This window comes from Pholis gunnellus, assembly GCF_910591455.1.
Source record: "Pholis gunnellus genome assembly, chromosome: 22".
Lineage (NCBI taxonomy): Eukaryota > Metazoa > Chordata > Actinopteri > Perciformes > Pholidae > Pholis > Pholis gunnellus.
The window spans coordinates 929550-946648 of NC_136549.1; the positions used below are offsets into that span (position 1 = coordinate 929550).

General features: G+C 45.1%; 1 protein-coding gene across 1 annotated transcript; it reads left to right on the forward strand.

Annotated features, from left to right (window-relative positions):
- The first annotated feature begins 383 nt into the window (after nucleotides 1-383).
- Nucleotides 384-17083, forward strand: lemd3 (LEM domain containing 3). The gene is made up of 13 exons (XM_079184086.1): nucleotides 384-1758; nucleotides 5255-5292; nucleotides 6179-6248; nucleotides 7351-7424; nucleotides 8855-8934; nucleotides 9035-9180; nucleotides 10206-10307; nucleotides 11105-11207; nucleotides 11598-11776; nucleotides 13009-13090; nucleotides 13164-13269; nucleotides 13351-13429; nucleotides 14968-17083. Exons 1-13 carry the CDS (start codon nucleotides 435-437, stop codon nucleotides 15132-15134), a joined length of 2550 nt encoding a protein of 849 aa, XP_079040212.1. The 5' UTR covers nucleotides 384-434; the 3' UTR covers nucleotides 15135-17083.
- The last annotated feature ends 16 nt before the right edge of the window (nucleotides 17084-17099 follow it).

Sequence of the window (17099 nt, forward strand, 5' to 3'; positions counted from 1 at the left end):
ATAAAGTACATATTTAATTGTGTCTTCGTCATCTTTACGAAAATGACATTTGTTGGCGACATCTTTAAATCTCAGGATGTAAGACTTGGTGTGATATATTGTTTTGTACAATTCTGTACAGTTCTTTTATTTTGCAGGAAATAACCGTTTGCATTAAAGACGCGCTAAGTGTTTCGCGCTGAATCTGAGTTCCCCACACATTTTCTATGTATTGTTCATCTACTGCAGAACCCTTTGCCCAGTCATTAGCTATAGATAACGTTCGTTATGTGTACTGGGAAAGGTTGTATATCTGAGAAGTCCCGTATGACCATTTAAGCAATACAATTTACAAACAGCTTGCTGTTGATTTTGAACGCAGCACAGTCGGTCTACTACCGCTTCACCCCAACGTCATTTCCGTTACACTACCATCTCCGAGAGTTTTGTCCAAGATGGCGTCAACGCAGTTAACGGATGAGGAGCTTTTCTCCGAATTAAAGCGATTTGGTTTCACTCCAGGCCCGGTTACCGAAAACACTCGCCCGGTATATTTGAAGAAATTGAAAAAGCTTCGTGAAGAGCAACAGCTGCGGGGCTCCAGGCCGGGTAAAACCCGGAGCAGCGGGGCCATCAACAGCACCACTGGCGGAGGCAACACGGCGGGATCCAGGCCAGCCAGCCATGACGTCACGCACCTGAGCTCCAGCAGGAGACCGGGCAGGAAGTCCTCCGTCCTCGGCTTCAGCTCCGACGAATCTGACGCCGAAACTCCACTGAAAAGAAAAGGCCTCAATCATAGCAGTAAGGCAGACCGAAGCTCCAGTTTTCCACAGCAACCGAAGATAAGGCCCGTTACAACACCAAGAGTGGCTAGCAAGAGTCAGTATGGCGCTACGCTGAATAGCAACAATTCTTCCCCGGGTCCGGGCGGACAGAGAAGTGTCTCGTTGGGCTGGGGAGTTCGTGCCAGATCCAGCCCTGAGGCGGGAGGGAGGGATTACGACGAGTCGGGGGACGAGGACGACTATGAGGGGGAAACGGAGAAGAACTCTCGCTCTTTAAATGGCTGCGGGGCGTCTCATTTAAACACTAGCAAGCTAGCTGGGGATTACTCAGACTCGGACGAGGAGGAGGTTGTGGGCCTAAGTACCGGAGACCAACAGCGGGATAGGTTGGAGCCTAGACGGAGCCACCCGAAAGCGGGGTTTCCTTCCCACGGAGTGGGACGAGGGTCTCAGACGGGAGGGGCAGCCAGACAAGTCAACCCGCCCGATAGTCTAAATATGGTGGGGAGCCGGAGGGAGGAGGGTGAGGAAGATGAGGTCAGGAGAACGGACTCGGACCCGTCCGGAGGCTTGCGCAGCCACAACTTTCCCAGGAAATCCATCTACGTGTCCCTCGCCGAGAACCGAGGAGGAGAGGCAGGCAAAAACAACCACGTCGACGGCGAGGACGGAGCCTCCAGAAGTGGCAGCACCAGTAGGTTTGCCATCGGGTTGAGACCGCGCTTCTCCAACTACAGCAGCCTGTCCCAGACCTACAGGAGCAACCACTCCAACCACTCGTACAGCCAGGCGGTGCTGAAGCAGAAGCTGTCTGTCCCGGAGGATGAGCTGCTGCAGCAGTTTAAACGGGAGGAGGTGGCCTGCTCTGGGAGCTTTAGTGCTCACTACCTGTCCATGTTCCTGCTCACGGCGGCCTGCCTCTTCTTTCTGCTGCTGGGCCTCATGTACCTCAGGATGAGGGGCTCTGGATCCTCGGAGGTGGATGGAGTCAGTAAGTCTCAGACAAACGTGCAATATAAGCTTTTCCATAGTTTATCCCCCATAGTGCAAATTATGCCTACTGGTTTTACAACAATCTAAAGTGAATATTTGATGTGCTCCATGACATGTAAACAGAGCTGCTAGCTGAACACACCTGCTGTGGAGCCTCAACTACACTTTCCCCCTTTTTTCAAGCTTAGTGAGATTCACAACAATAATCAGATTTCTTTCTGCTAAATTCTAAAAGAAAATATCTGAGCAAAAATATCAAAAGACATCAGGCAGTTATGGCTGGACGAAAATTTCAATATGATAATTGATTGTCTTTCAACGGAATCATATTGTGACGCTGTCATATACAGAGATATCTTCTTTGTAAAAACAGGCACATTCTAATCTAACCGTCTCAGAAAATCTGAATTGATGAGAACTCTGCTTATGGGAATACAGGAGGAGGTGTATACAACAGCTGATATTTATTTATTGGATTACCAGAAAACCTACTATATTATATATAATGTTTGTGTGTGTGTGTGTGTGTGTATATATATATATATACATACATACATACACACTCACCAGCCACTTTATTAGGTACACCTTGCTAGTACCGGGTTGGACCCCTTTTGCCTTAATTCTTCGTAGCATAGATTCAACAAGGTGTTGGAAACATTCCTCACAGATTTTGGTCCATCTTGACGTGATAGCATCACACAGTTGCTGCAGATCTGTCGGCTACACATCCATGATGTGAATCTCCTGTTCCACCACATCCCAAAGGTGCTCTGTTGGATTGAGATGTGGTGACTGTGGAGGCCATTGGAGTACAGTGAACTCATCGTCATGTTCATGAAAGCAGTTTGAGATGATTTGAGCTTTGTGACATGCTGCATTATCCTGCTGGAAGTAGCCATCAGAAGATGGGTCCACTGTGTCATAAAGGGATGGACATGGTCTGCAACAATACTCCGGTAGGCCGTGGTGTTTAAACCATGCTCAATTGGTACGAAGTGTGCCAAGAAAATATCCCCCCACCATTACACCACCAGCAGCAGCCTGAACCGTTGATACAAGGCAGGATGGATCCATGCTGTCATGTTGTGTACGACACATTGTGACCCGACCATCTGAATGTCGCAGCTGAAATCGAGACTCATCAGACCAGACAATGTTTTTAATCTTCTATTGTCACATGTTGGTGAGCCTGTGAGCCTGTAGCCTCAGTTTCCTGTTGTTAGCTGACAGGAGTGGCCCCCGGTGTGGTCTTCTGCTGCTGTAGTCCGTCTGCTTCAAGGTTCCACATGTTGTGCGTTCAGAGATGGTATTCTGCAGACCTTGGTTGTAACGAGTGGTTATTTGAGTTACTGTGGCCTTTCTATTATCTCCATCCACTCTGCCCATTCTCCTGACCTCTGACATCAACAAGGCATTTCATCCACACAACTGCCGCTCACTGGATATCTTCTCTTTTTAGGACCGTTCTCTGTAAACCCTAGAGATGGTTGTGCGTGAAAATCCCAGTAGATCAGCAGTTTGAAATACTCAGACCAGCCCGTCTGGCACCAACAACCATGCCACGTTCAAAGTCACTTAAATTCTTTTCTTCCTCATTCTGACGCTCGCTTTGAACTTCAGCAAGTCGTCTTCATCACGTCTAGAGGCCTAAATGCATTGAGCTGCTGCCATGTGATTGGCTGATTGGCTATTTGTGTTAACAAGCAATTGAACAGGTGTGCCTAATAAAGTGGCCGGTGAGTGAGTGTATATATATATATATATATATATATATATATATACACACACATCATTATATTACATTACATCATATTAAAATATAGAATGACCTATACCGTGATAGAAGGTTTTTGCCATACAGCCCAGCCCTACAGATAGCTGGCTGGCTAGTGGCGCGGAATCCATCCCTCATGCGGATGTGATTGCTGGATTTGCTTTGTAATAGACTGCTATCTGACAGTAACTGCATCCATCCCTCTTTAAAGCTGTAGCGCGGGACTTTTCCACATAAATGAAAGGCCGTTACATTCGATCCCTTGCCAAACCAGTTCAGACGATGCTGATCAAGCCTACAGGTAAAGCTCTCGATATTTCTACAGACACCGAGCTGTGGTGTCTGGTGTTTGTGGTGACATTCCTATCCCGAGATCACCAGAAGAACAGTCGTGCTGCCTATCCATGGTTACATGGTCGGTCAGTCTACCCAAATTACCCAATACCATGACATCAGATGCAGCTAGGAGGATTGCAGAAACTATAGCGTCTAAGAAAATGTCTGGATTAAAAAGAAACTGCGTTCAGAGGAAGGGTTAGTCCAAAATAGAAAGCTATCAGCGGCTAAAGATCGCCTCTGAGGGAGATGTGGTGAGCTCACCTACAGGCAAAAGTCCTACGCCCACCGACAGTGTTTGTATCGTTTAAATTCAGATATTAATAATACTGTATTCAATTACTCCTAATGCCAGGGGGGAGGGGAAGGGGACACACACAAAAGTTCTTCACTCCATCTTTAAGAAAATGTTGGCACAAGTCCCGCCCCCAAACACACACTAGACGGTGTTGTTTCTGATGCGTTTGTGATCAGGCAAATGACTTTTCTTACCAGTCTCCAGGCAGTGGCCCTTTGCTGGTCCAAACTTTCACCCGTCCTCCATGATGCATGGATGAGTACAAATGTCCAGACTTCCGGGTGCGTTCCCAGGAAGTCTGCGAGTGCCAAGGGCACAAGGGCACACACCAGGGCTCTTGAACGCACTTTCTGCCTACTCCCAGAGAGTCAGCTGAGTAGGCATGCCAGACTTCGCTCAGAAGATTTCCCCTAAAGCAAACCCTTATCAACAATAAAAAACAAAGGAATACTGTCAATCAACCGTAATAATGCTTATATAATTCTAAATTAAAGTTACGGTTAGAAAAGGATCTTTTACGATTCTGAATAGCGTCTCAGATCCCAAAAGATGTGCCGGTGAAAGCAGGAAAGAACCCGGTTAGAAAATGAACGTGGACGTAAACCAGGAACGCAGGTTTAAACTTTTTAGAAAATGTGTTTGAAATGGAAGGAAACGCATTTAACATGTTTTCTAGATCTCAATGTGTACATTTCCTATTTTACTGTATAAACAGTCAGCATTATGCTCCATGAAAATATCTTTACCTAGAGAAAAAGATTTGCCTCCTTACTCCATACAGTATGTATGTATATACAATTCAGTGAAGAATGAATTTAGTGACTGATTACGGCCAGTGCATTGAGATGGCAGTGCTCCAAGTGCCTCGCTGATGTGGGTGAGTCTCATGTACAGACACTGACTCACCCGTTAAGTGATGTCTGAACTCACATTCCACAGTCTCCAAACGCTCCGTCTTGATGTAAAAGACGGAGTTTTCCCTCTCCTCATCCAGCTGGTGCCTCTTACATGTGTGGTGTGTTTCTAGTGAGCATGCTGCCTGTCTGTCTCCCTCAATGTGTCTCTCTCTCTCCTCTGTTGCAGTAAAGAGCCACCCTTTTGGCAGCGACTTTGACTCTTACGTAAGTAGATATTTCCTGAATCCTTCTGTTAGTCAAATGTTGTGCTAAACTGCTGGTGTGTAGCCACACTTTGGATCTTTTTCTTCTCTCTGCCATGATGTGTGTCTCCCGCTGTACTCAGCCCGAGTAAAGCGTCAGAGAGAGGAGGTTTGCAACGCTGATTTTTTTCCAGTAGAGTTCTCACTCCCTAACTTCTAAAGCGCCGATAGCAGAACCGTTAACTCCGGACCGATCGATTCTCCGGGTATTTACTACCGTCTTATCGGTTCCTGTTTAGAACCGGGTATCAGGGGCATGCCTATTCAGCACTCTATTGTCATTAGCGGTAGCAGAAGCTCATGTTTTCGCCACCACTGACCGTCACTTTCACCAGTTAAAGTGACAAAGGTCACATCAGCTGTCACTAATTCATGTTCATTTTGGACTAACTTGATTATAGGCCATGAACAAGTCTGTTGTCTGGTTTAAATGCTCTCTGCAGCTGGCGTCTGTGCCTCAGACCGTTGGTGATGGACGATCCAACCCGTAAAACCTGTCCAACCACGGCTGGTTTCTGTAGTTCAACAAAGCCAATCAAGTCACATTATAATTTCATCGAATGAGTTTAGTGCCAGGGTCTTCAGTATTTGGATCAACTAGAGAAGGTGTGTCAAAGTTAGATACATACTTTATGTACATTTAAGCAAATGCATGTAGAGGGTAGAACTCTGTTTCTGCAGATACTCGATGTTAGTTGGGACTCCGGGCCACTAGATTCTAATAATTTGCTTCCATTCCGGTTTTCAGTGTGAACCTTTTTTTTTCTTCATCCGAAAGCTCTACAGATGAACTAAATAGCAGCAGTTCTGTTTGTAGTGTGTGTCCACTGAGTATGTATTGTCTGCAGGACAAGGCGACGAAGGACCTGATCCTAAAGCTGCTGCTCAATCTGCATGACCACCTGGCCAACGTCGCAGGTAGCTATGAACTCTCTGCACTACGCTCTGTGACTGACTGACCGTAGAGCAGTGTGACGGAACAAGACATTATTATTAGGGCCATGTAGCGAATATGAGCGGCACCGTTTCCAGTGTCATTTAGAAAATATGGGTTAGAAATGTATGAAACCTGTTTCCTGATATGAAGGCAAATCAATGTCAAAATCCACGAGTACAAATGAGATCCACGCCTCTGTGTGGAGGTCAAACAGCCGCACACTTTTGCGAGCGCTCTTAAATCACTCCATGTAGTAAAGAGTACAATATTTCCCTCTGAGATGTAGTAAAGAGTAAGATATTTCCCTTTTTAGATGTGGTGTAGTACAGAGTAAGTGCAATCTGAAAACCACCTCTATAGCGCCACCTAGCGTCAGTGTCGGAGGGATTTCTGGCCATTCCAAAGACGAGGATTGTAACCAACTAAATCTAGACATCCAATGGTGACTGGGTCCGCCCACTTACTGTCAAAAAGAAAAAGTACTGGTGAGTGAGCAGGTGAAAGCTCCGCGAGTGGAAGAGCAGTGATGGTAGTCGAGCACGAGGACGCCACGCGCTCGCAGCATGCTTTTCTCCTCGCAGGCTGGAATTTTGCTCGCGTGACCAGAGATATTCTGTACGGAGTGAATTAAGAGCGCTCGCAAAAGTCATATAAGTGTGCGGCTTTTTGATTTGCACGCGTGGGACCTCTACACACATGCGGGATCTAATTTGATGTGAACTAGTGTTTTGACATTGATTTGCCTTCATACTTCCAGACCGCACGTTGGCAGACCGTGACATTAAAAGACACATTTTCACTTTCTATACTACAGATTAAGGAAAGATGATACATTGTCAAATGGGAAAGAGAGGAGCAGCTTTTAATGCTGTAATGGAAGAATAATTGGGCAATTGACTGATCCCCAAGAGATGATATCTTAATGAATTCTTAATCCAGAGTACTTTATTCAAGTCACATCTTCTTGAAATGATCCATTACAGTGTATTTAAAGTCTGCTGTGATATAAAGTGTAGGCCTAATCGGACTGTGAAGACGTATCGTCTTGATACGAGCACTGATGGCTTGATGTTGTGATTACAGGCCAGCACGACTGTGGAGACCAGCAGCATCTCAACAGGAGTCTGTCCATGAAAGAGGCCTCTGCGTATCTACTGGTACATCCACACATTAACATCCCTGAACCTGTGATGTGTACAGTAGTGAGGCTGATTAGCAGTTTTAATGATGTATTATAAGCTGCTGTGAACTAGTGTTAGGAAGTTAAACATCTCTTTCAAACTACTGTATTTATTGAAGTTTATTACCAAAAACTACATGTTACAAGATTACAGTTGAACACATGATATATTATGAGTTACCTTCTCCCAATACTATTATTACTGAATAGAGCTTCAACGCATTATAATGTAACTCAATGTTACGTTAGCTGTTAGCTCCAATTATTTAGCCAAGCAGGACTGTGCTGCCCTCCAGCTGCTAACAGCTAACGCAAACTAGCCATCTTGCTAATTTCAACACAGATTTGTTGTTCACAATGTAGCATTATCATAGAAATAATAGGGTGCACAAGAGTGTTGAAGCACAGGTGTGTAGTATTAGTTTGCACATGTGCAGTAGCTATCAGGCAGGATGTAGCAGGCAGTTTGTTCAGGGCTGCTCACCAAAGTGAGCTCTTCTCTGTTTTACAATCCTGTGTCTGTGACTACACAACGGTGTTAGTGTGAGGTGTGGGTCCATGTGCTGATGCTGCCAGACGTCACGCCCTCCTGCGTTCACATACGATGAAGCAAACTTCTCACGTTACTCCCAGGAATGAAAGAAACCGGAGTGTCTTTGCTACTTTGTTTTCTTTCTTTTTATAAGTGTTAGACAAGTCAACCAAGTCGAGGCAAACAGACAAAAATACAGATTACGTCATCGACGAACAAAGAGATGATTTAGAGAGGCTCCATTTTCTTGGCCTATTCCGTTTTTTCAGATATGTGATCTGCCAAGTCCCATTTCTTTCTTTTTAAGAGCTATAAATGACAGCGTACATAAACATTTTTATAACCTTTTTTTCATGGACAATTTTAATGAAATGATATGTTTTTAATACAACACTGTGTGGCTGTGACCTGACTGTGTGCGCGACTTAACCCGATCTGTGCTGCTGTCTGCGCGCGACGTTCCCTCGTTATGTTCGTAAACTTGACCAGCAAAACTAATTCGGGTGTATGACACTGATCAGCCGGTCGACGGTCATTTTCAATCAGCTGTGTTTGACCCTGTTGATCGGCGCATCTCTAAAAGAACTGCATTTAAAAAGAACTTGTTGAAGCAGGAACCTTATCAACTGGAGTGGATGCGACCGCATCTAACGTCTGTCTAGAACCTATCAGCACCAGTTTGCCTCTGCTTATGGTCTGTAGCAGCGTTCACCACATTTACGATGTAGCAAACTGGAGTCAGTGAAAGCAGAGCTCAAGATAAAACCCAGAGTGTGGAGCGTTACTGAAAAGCAGTATTGATAAAGCAGGAGTGGGCTCTCTGGGAAAGTGATTGTTCCTGTTCCTCTCATCAGTACCGTGTGTCTTTTGTTCAGACTCAGAATCAGGAGTTTCAAGGCTTCATTGAAACTGCTCTGGAGTGGATCATCCGGACGGGCCAGGATGTTGGGATAAGGTAACACAGGATATACATATTCATGCTGATAACAAGCCTTGCGTGTGACGTCCTTACTCACTCTCTGTGTGTGTATGTGTTTTTGTGCGTGCGCCCGCAGGCTGACTGGGCAGTTAGCCGACGATCCACTGACCGATGTGTCCGAGATCTTTCGGCTGGAGTCCACGCATCCCAAGATGCCCTTCACATGCCGCTTCCGCCGAGCCTTCCTCACCGTCATCAGCAGAGTCTTCCTCATTGCAGTCGGTAAGAAACGCCACACCACACAAACAGCAGGCCTAAAACATGTGAAGTGTTAGATCACTGCTAATTAGTGTGTTCCCAAAGTAAAGTGACCCGTCGCTACTCCGTAGGTCTGACAGAGCTACGTTATCATGGAGTCTGTCAATAACTGCACTCCCATAATATATATTTAATTCTTGGAAAACGATCAAGAGATTTCAGATAGAAGCAGACACAAGGGTCTACAATATGAGTTTAAAGGATATATCAGGATGAAAACAGGTTAACAAGATAAAGACAGAAGCTAAAGCTACTGATCACAGTGTGAAAGTGAACCACCACATGTTCCTGTATAGCCAGGGAAGTCTTTGTTCACTGCTACAGTCATTAAAAAGCAAAAGCAGCATGTATAGAGTTTCGGTATACCGTCAGTAGCTAGCTTAGCATAGCCTGTGGGACTTGGCAACGGGTTAACTGATTCACCATTTCAACACAGAATTGTTGTTCACAATGTAACACTATCAGGGATTAGCGACTAGATCGCATATTTTTACTGAAGATGGGCCGATAACGATCGGCAGTAAAACTTTATTTCACACTTTGAGGGGTAAACTGTTCACATGCATTCCGAACCGCGAGGGTCCATTACACCACTAAATAGGAGGCACTGTGCACAATGTATTAATATAGAAAATATCAAATAAAGTGCACTATAGTATCAGAGATGGAGTCGACCAGAGTGATAAAATCCATCCGTCCATAATAGCACTTGGAGTCACAAAAGCCACACATTTTGAAATCCTACAAATGTAGGTGTTGTAAGGAAGCAGATGCATGTGTTTATGCAGTGTGCTTGATATATAAATCATTAACAGTGTTGATTAAGATAAGCATCCTCGTGGGCCTTTCACACTGCACTCTGAAACCTATTGTTGTCCGAAGGCCCGTTAGAATCCAGTAGAAGCATTAGTGATCCCTATTATTTGGCTCCTTGTAGAAGTGGTCCTCAGTATGTGTGTGTGTGTGTGTGTGTCTGTCTCTGTGTGCAGTGGCGGGCTGTGTGTGGAGCGTGGTCTGCTACGCAAAGTATCGCTGGAGGAGAGAGGAAGAGGAGACCAGGCAGATGTACGACATGGTGGAGAGGATCATCGGTAAGGAAGGACTGGAGCAAGAGAATGTGTTTACTCCCACACTCAGAGATTAAGAAATAGCAATCGCTTCATTCGAACCAAGATGGTCCCAAACATGTTTATCATAACGACTGGAAGCTGTTGGCTTTGAAAACAAGCGGACCCTCTTTACCATAGATCTTTTCCAGGTGGGGCAGGGGGTCTTTAGGGGGAGATAGCAAGTCAGCAGTATATGCCACATAGCAGTGGTATACATCATCAGGAAGCTGGGAACCTGGAGTTAAATTTGAGATGCAGATCAAGACTGTGGGTCAATGTATCTAGTCTTTAATCTGTAGTAATCAATGTGTTCCCTATTTAACTGTTGAAAGGGCTCAGAACATTATGATGGGTGTATATGAGGCCATTCTCATGCTCACTTATGTCTCATAAGTTGTTGCAGCAATTTTGGTTGAGACTATTTGATGCTTTATTGACCACTTGAGATTTTGATAGAAATGCCAAGACACCAAGACCTTTAGGAACACTGTAGAAACGTCTCGTCCACAAATGCCCTGGGCCTCTAGTTTGTCCCTCCCCAGAAAGCCTAACTGCGGAACGTTACTCGGCCTCCTCTCAGACATGACATGGTTGGTGCCAATAGATTACTCTGGTCTCCTAGTTTTCCCTCTAGCTCTTAAACCGATCCTGCTCTCCTGGAGCAGAAGATGTTAATAAAAAGAAGTATTCACACATAGAGACGTTAAATGCCATTTACTTGCAGGTTTGTGTCTGTATTTTATATGTTTCAATCATTTCCTCCCAACGCTGCTGTTCAGATGTGTTGAGGAGCCACAGTGAGGCCTGCCAGGAGAACCAGGACCTGCAACCCTACCTGCCCATCCCCCATGTCAGAGACTCCCTGGTTCAGCCTCAGGACCGGTCAGTAGCAACACTGCCACAGCTTGATCTTTGGTGTTTGATTCCAGATAGTAAATTGCATACGGGTGGGAAAAAAAAGTATATTGGGGCCTGGAATGAAAACCTGCCATACAGGAAATGACAAAGACAAAATTGTGATAAAACGATAATAACGTTTGAGCTTTTTACCAATCGTACATCTGGACTGTTAGAAGAAGTCCTGTCATGTTTGGTACGTGGTTCACTAAACCCGTTTCCTGATTTATCAAAGTAATAATGGCGTGTAGAATTGTGCTGCCCGTTCTACCAGACGTTACGCTGTGACTGCACGTGATCTGTGTCTGCTTGATGTTTAAAGACAGCAGCTTTGGATCTGCCAGGTGAGGAAGATGTGTTTGTAATACTTTACAGGAAGAAGATGAAGAAGGTTTGGGAGCGGGCCGTGAGATTCCTCTCGGCCAACGAGTCCAGGATTAGAAAAGAGACTCAGAGGATTGGTGGAGCGGACTTCCTGGTGTGGAGGTGGATCCAGCCTTCCCTCAGTTGTGACAAGACCTCCTTGATGCCCTCCAAAGTGTGGCAGGGAAAAGGTAACGCACATTTCTACTGGGACCAGAGACCATTTCAAATTGTAGCCATGTCAAGGATGCTACCTTGGTAAGACGGGTCCTGCGGGGGCATCCGAGGAGCAGACAATGGAACGGTTTAGTGAGTGTGCCGGTGTGTGCAAGAAATACATGGTTTAGCTTGAATAAAAATAATGTTAAACTTAATTTAGAATAATTCAGTACATTACATTTTCTAGTAGCAATATTGATTTTGCATTCCACAAAATAATATGCACAGATTCAAAACATGTAGGCCTTTTAGAAAATACATTTACAATTGTTATAATTTAGAAGTGTCCAAACATTCTCGCCTCAGATTTGTTGAGAAACTGATTTTGGCCATCGCAGAAAATACAAACCGGGAGAGTCAGTAGCCAGGATGTTGCGTGTATCGTCATGGATACATGCTGGCATACTCTGTCTCCAGTGAAGCCAGCAGTAACGTTAGAGCTGCAGTGTGTGTGTGTGTGTACAGTCTATTTGTCGGGGAATAAATGCTGCTCAACAAGACCGGAGCCAAGTTCCTGTGTCTATCTATGCCACCGGCTGACTGAAGTCATTAAGCTCATTAAGGTGGGCTGACCTTTTAAGGTGGACCAGCTGTTGTCATTTAAAGTTACAGTGAGGAAGTTCTAACTGGTGATGAACCCGTCTCAGTGTAGTCCTGACCCTCTATGAGACCTCCATCAGTAAAGAGACCATCAGAGAGAAGATGCTCTATTTCAAGAGTTCTTCTTAATGCTCGTCATCGGAGCCACCGGGTCTGATTCTGGTGAAACCAGATGACATCATGCAGGTTCACCAGAAACTCCTTCAGCTCAGACTCCAGCGGGGCCTCCAGCAGAGACCGGTCCACCAGGGACAGACCAGGTTCAGGCTTTGCTGCCAACTGACTGGAGGAGGAGAAGAGCTCATTGCTATGCAGCAGCATCTCCTCCTCCTCCAGGAGACACTACCGCCTTTGTCCACAGGGACCGCTAAAAAAGACATGCTGCTCCTCTGAGTTGTGCTTTTTTTCCTAATGTTTAATATTTCCTTGAACTGTTGAACTGACAGCAATAATGGGTCACAATTCTTATTGTTGGTTAACGGTTCATTCTTAACATCTGTAATACTCTCTCTGCCTGTTAACACATGTTCACTGGACCTGATGAACCAGCTGTGTGTTCTGACGTGACCAGCAGCGTGTTGAGGTTTCTGTCTCTCCTCCTCAGCCTTCCCTCTGGACCGGAGGAACTCGCCTCCTAACAGCCTGACTCCATGTCTGAAGATCAGAAACATGTTTGACCCAGTCATGTGAGTATCGTTGGATGCGCTGTCAGGTGCTGTTGACTTTCCGCATCATAACCTTTTGAATTTGTGTGGTTAGGGAGGTCGGGGAGAACTGGGACCTGGCCATCCACGAGGCCATCCTGGAGAAGTGCAACGACAACGACGGCATTGTCCACATCGCGGTGGACAAGAACTCACGAGAGGTACGCCCCGTCTTGTGAGTGATGTCACAACTGTGCGCTGTCGGCCGCAGTGATGTCACACTGCTTGTGCTCTCTCCACAGGGCTGTGTCTACGTCAAGTGTCTCTCTGCGGAACACTCAGGGAGAGCCTTCAAGGCCCTTCACGGCTCCTGGTTTGATGGTAAGTCACACTTTTAATAACATTTAGAGCACACTGTTGATGAAGGTGAGAAGATGACGCACCATCCAGGAAGTCCAAATAATTCATCCACGGGTTCTGAAAAATGCCCAGTTACAAATCATTGAAGAGCACTCCATAACACAATGAGACAATTTAACAACTCAAACACCCTTTTTCCTGTCTGAGTTGTATATATAAAACAAGTTTTTATTTCTAGAACATTGTAATGCAGAATTCAGGCATAAATTGATTCATTGGTTACATTGTTTGTCAGGAGCTGTCTGTCTGTCTATATTCACACCACAACCCTCGTGATGTGACTATACGAGTCCTCAACTCCTCCCGGAGCCGTCATGAAATGCAACCTACGTTATCATTAGTTCAAATCATCCAAAATGACAAACACATACATTTTGATAGCTTGTTCATAATTTGGATGTTAACAATGCAGCTTAGTTAAATTCAAATATTTTTTCCGTAGCATTTAGTAAAAGAAACCAGATTTAGCATAGCTGCTGCTGGAGGGAGCGTTGTCGTGAGGAGAGGTGCAGCATGTTGTCCAGGACGAGATGGAGAGCTCTCATTGCAGCCTTGTTACCCATAACAGAGGAAGAGGAGTAAATAACAGCAGCAGCATTTTCATAGTTTGCATAACGTTGTCATCAGCTCACTCACTGTGAATGCAAATGGCGCGTGTGTTTATGCTGTCAGAGAGTTTTAATAAGAACGGTTTGTTCCACGAAACGTCACTTTCATGGCCGTTCATTGTAGCGATCGGTAGCAGGCTATTTTTCTTTCAACCTTCATCCCAACATCACTGAATCATAGAAACGGCGATGACGGAGAACACTGATGTTGTTCATGCAAAAAGTGACAATAATGAAGAAAATTCCAACCCCTCTTATCTCTACACTTCCTCACACCTGACCAATCGGTACCATTGTTATTAATAGTATGTTCTGTCTGTCTGGGTCATCGTATTGCTGGCCTTAGTTGGATGTTTGAATGCTGTGACTGCAGCAGGGCAGTGTGTACAGTTAATGCTATTTGGCGGTAAATAGGTTTTACAAATTCTCCAGACACAAGCAAAGTTCCCGTGTTTTTTGTTTCGACCCAATTTTGACAACTTCGGCCCAGGCTCACTTAAGGTGGACCGACCTTTTTAAGGTGAGCTAGCTATTCTCTAGAAGTCAAACTGGAGTTTCTGGATCACATTTTCCACTTCTCACCAGTAGCAATACAGCCACACCCGCACAGCTCCTCGTGTTAGTTTCAGGTATGAATTGAGTCTGAGCTCCTGCTAAGACAACAATCTGGATGGAAAAACACAAAGCATCTTCACACTATTATTAAGAGCAGGGATACAACCGAGACATTTAGTGCAGAGAATGTCCGTTTCCATCCGTGAGCAGATAGCAGCACTGGTGTGTGGGATGTGGACATGTTGGAGTGAGTGTTCCTGTCAGCGTAAACGTGTGTATCAGCTCTGTGTGTTGAAGAGCGCTGCAGTGACGGGCTGCTGCTTCTGGTCTTGACAGGTAAGCTGGTGACCGTGAAGTATCTGCGTCTGGACCGGTACCACCAGCGCTTCCCGCAGGCCCAGGGCTGCAGCACGCCTCTGAAGGCCTCCAGCCCCCCAGGCACCACGAACACTACGGCCCGCCCGCAGCACCGCGGCTCGGCCAACTCTTCAGGCTTCTCGTGAGGCGGGCCTCAGCTTTTGGATTTGTCCTCTGTGCCCTCCCAGCATGACAGCACCAGTCTGCTGCTGCTCCTTCACTGCTTCACAACGGGAAGACTTCAGTCTGTGTCTCGGGAGAGAGCGCTTCTTTTCTCTTTGTTTTCTTTTGTTGTTGTTTTTTTTCCAACACAGGACTGTTCAGCTGCGCGGTGTTTGTTTCAATAATCTTTGTATTAAAATGTGCTGGATTTAAACAAGGAAGCAAAAGTTCTTGTGGGATATTTGAGCCGCGTGCAGAGCCTCGACCCTCCTTCTCTTCCACAGTGTGTCACCGTGACGGAGCTCCTTTGGGATGCCGCGTGGAAACGGGCTGCATGTCTCCATAGGACACAGCGTGGGTGTTGATGTACTCCGTTATTATTATTCAGATTATTATTATTTAGTCAAGAGAGGCTGGCGTGATTGGGCTTGTAGAGGGTGGGCTGTAAATACATGTTAGTGGTGGCACAAGCTTTATTACATCGTCCGTATTAAAAGCAAAACCATAAGCTCTTGTTTTTTTCCTTTGTTCTTGCTGCTCAGTCACCAGGCAGAGCATGTGTGCATCCAGAGAACAGTGGACTGAGCCTCTGTGACCGCCGTGTTCTCATGTATCTCCTGCACAGCCTTTTCTGTCCCCTTTGTCTTTTGATTTTTCTCATCCAGCGGCACTCCCAGAGTCTCTGCTTCTGAGCAATACACCAGAATCAGGGAGCGTACCAGCCACCTGAAGCTTTCTCCTCCAGTTATAATCCAATGTATTCCCCAAGTTATTATTATTTCTTATTATGTTTATTATTTACTTCCCTCAGAGTCAGGTCACTTTCTTTGTCGGCGTGTCCCCTCGTTGTATTTCTAACCCTGTTCTGATAGAAATGCTGTGTATTTGTCCTCTTTGGACACGACTAGCAGACACTTCAGGGTGTTTCATGTCCAGTTTACAAGCTGAGGGAACCTCATGCTGTCACTACTGCTCTCTGATCAAACGACGCACTCTGTTATTGCCATAAGGAGTACTGTGAGGATGTTGACAGTTTGAAATACTCGATCCCTGTAAGGAGACTATACTGAATTTAGGGATTCCTGATTGCTCGTGTGTTTTTTACAGCACCTGTGGATTAAAAAAACGCTATAAATCCAGGCGTTCGGCAGACGTGATTACATTTTTTTAATGGAGTGAATTGAAAGTTGGATTCAGTATTTGCAGTGTGTGAAGTTGTACAAGTGATGCACATTTTTAAATGTTCAAAACCTGCTGCAACAGTTTGCAGTAAGCAACCCAACTGTGCCTTAAATGTGTGCTTTGTTAAAGACTGGAGAATGTGCTGGATTTAAGAAACATTTGAAGGGCGAGTCAGGCCTGCCATAGTGTAGTTTTAATAGAGTTTGACATCTTCAGATTTGGTATTTTTTAGCAGTTTCCTTTGATATTAAACCAAATGCTTTTCTCTATTTATTATTATTATTTTTAAAATCAGCTGTGGTGATGTACTATTTTAATGTCACTAGACCTGTTAAATGTGTCATAACTTTTTTCTTTCATCGAGGATCGACCTTGCATCCGCTTCCAAACAACTGTCAGGATGTGTACGATACAAAATAAAGTGAACACTTTGCGAAATAAGCCAGTTTATTTTTGTACGCCACGGGCCGAGCGGTGAGCGTCTCAGCCACACGAGGCCCAGTGGAGTTATTGGTTCCATGTGATGCACTTCTCCAGCCCTGTGCGTCACCTTTAAATGCATCCTTTCCCCTCTGATGTATTTGAATGTAAACACTGTACATTGATATAACTGTAATATGTACTATTATATGCAGCTTTATTTCCCCTGCATTGTATGTTTGGAGTAACCTGCTAGCCAGAGGGGGAGGTGTACAATACGACATGTAAGAAGATACAGACGTTTTAATGTAATTTGTCAATTGTACAAACAGCTCAAATTAAAGGTT

Coding starts and splice junctions, on each gene's coding strand:
- lemd3 (XM_079184086.1), top strand. CDS start 435: ATGGCGTCAACGCAGTTAACGGATGAGGAGCTTTTCTCCGAATTAAAG. Junction 13,270..13,350: donor TGGACAAGAACTCACGAGAG/GTACGCCCCGTC, acceptor CTCTCTCCACAG/GGCTGTGTCTACGTCAAGTG. Junction 13,430..14,967: donor TCACGGCTCCTGGTTTGATG/GTAAGTCACACT, acceptor TGGTCTTGACAG/GTAAGCTGGTGACCGTGAAG.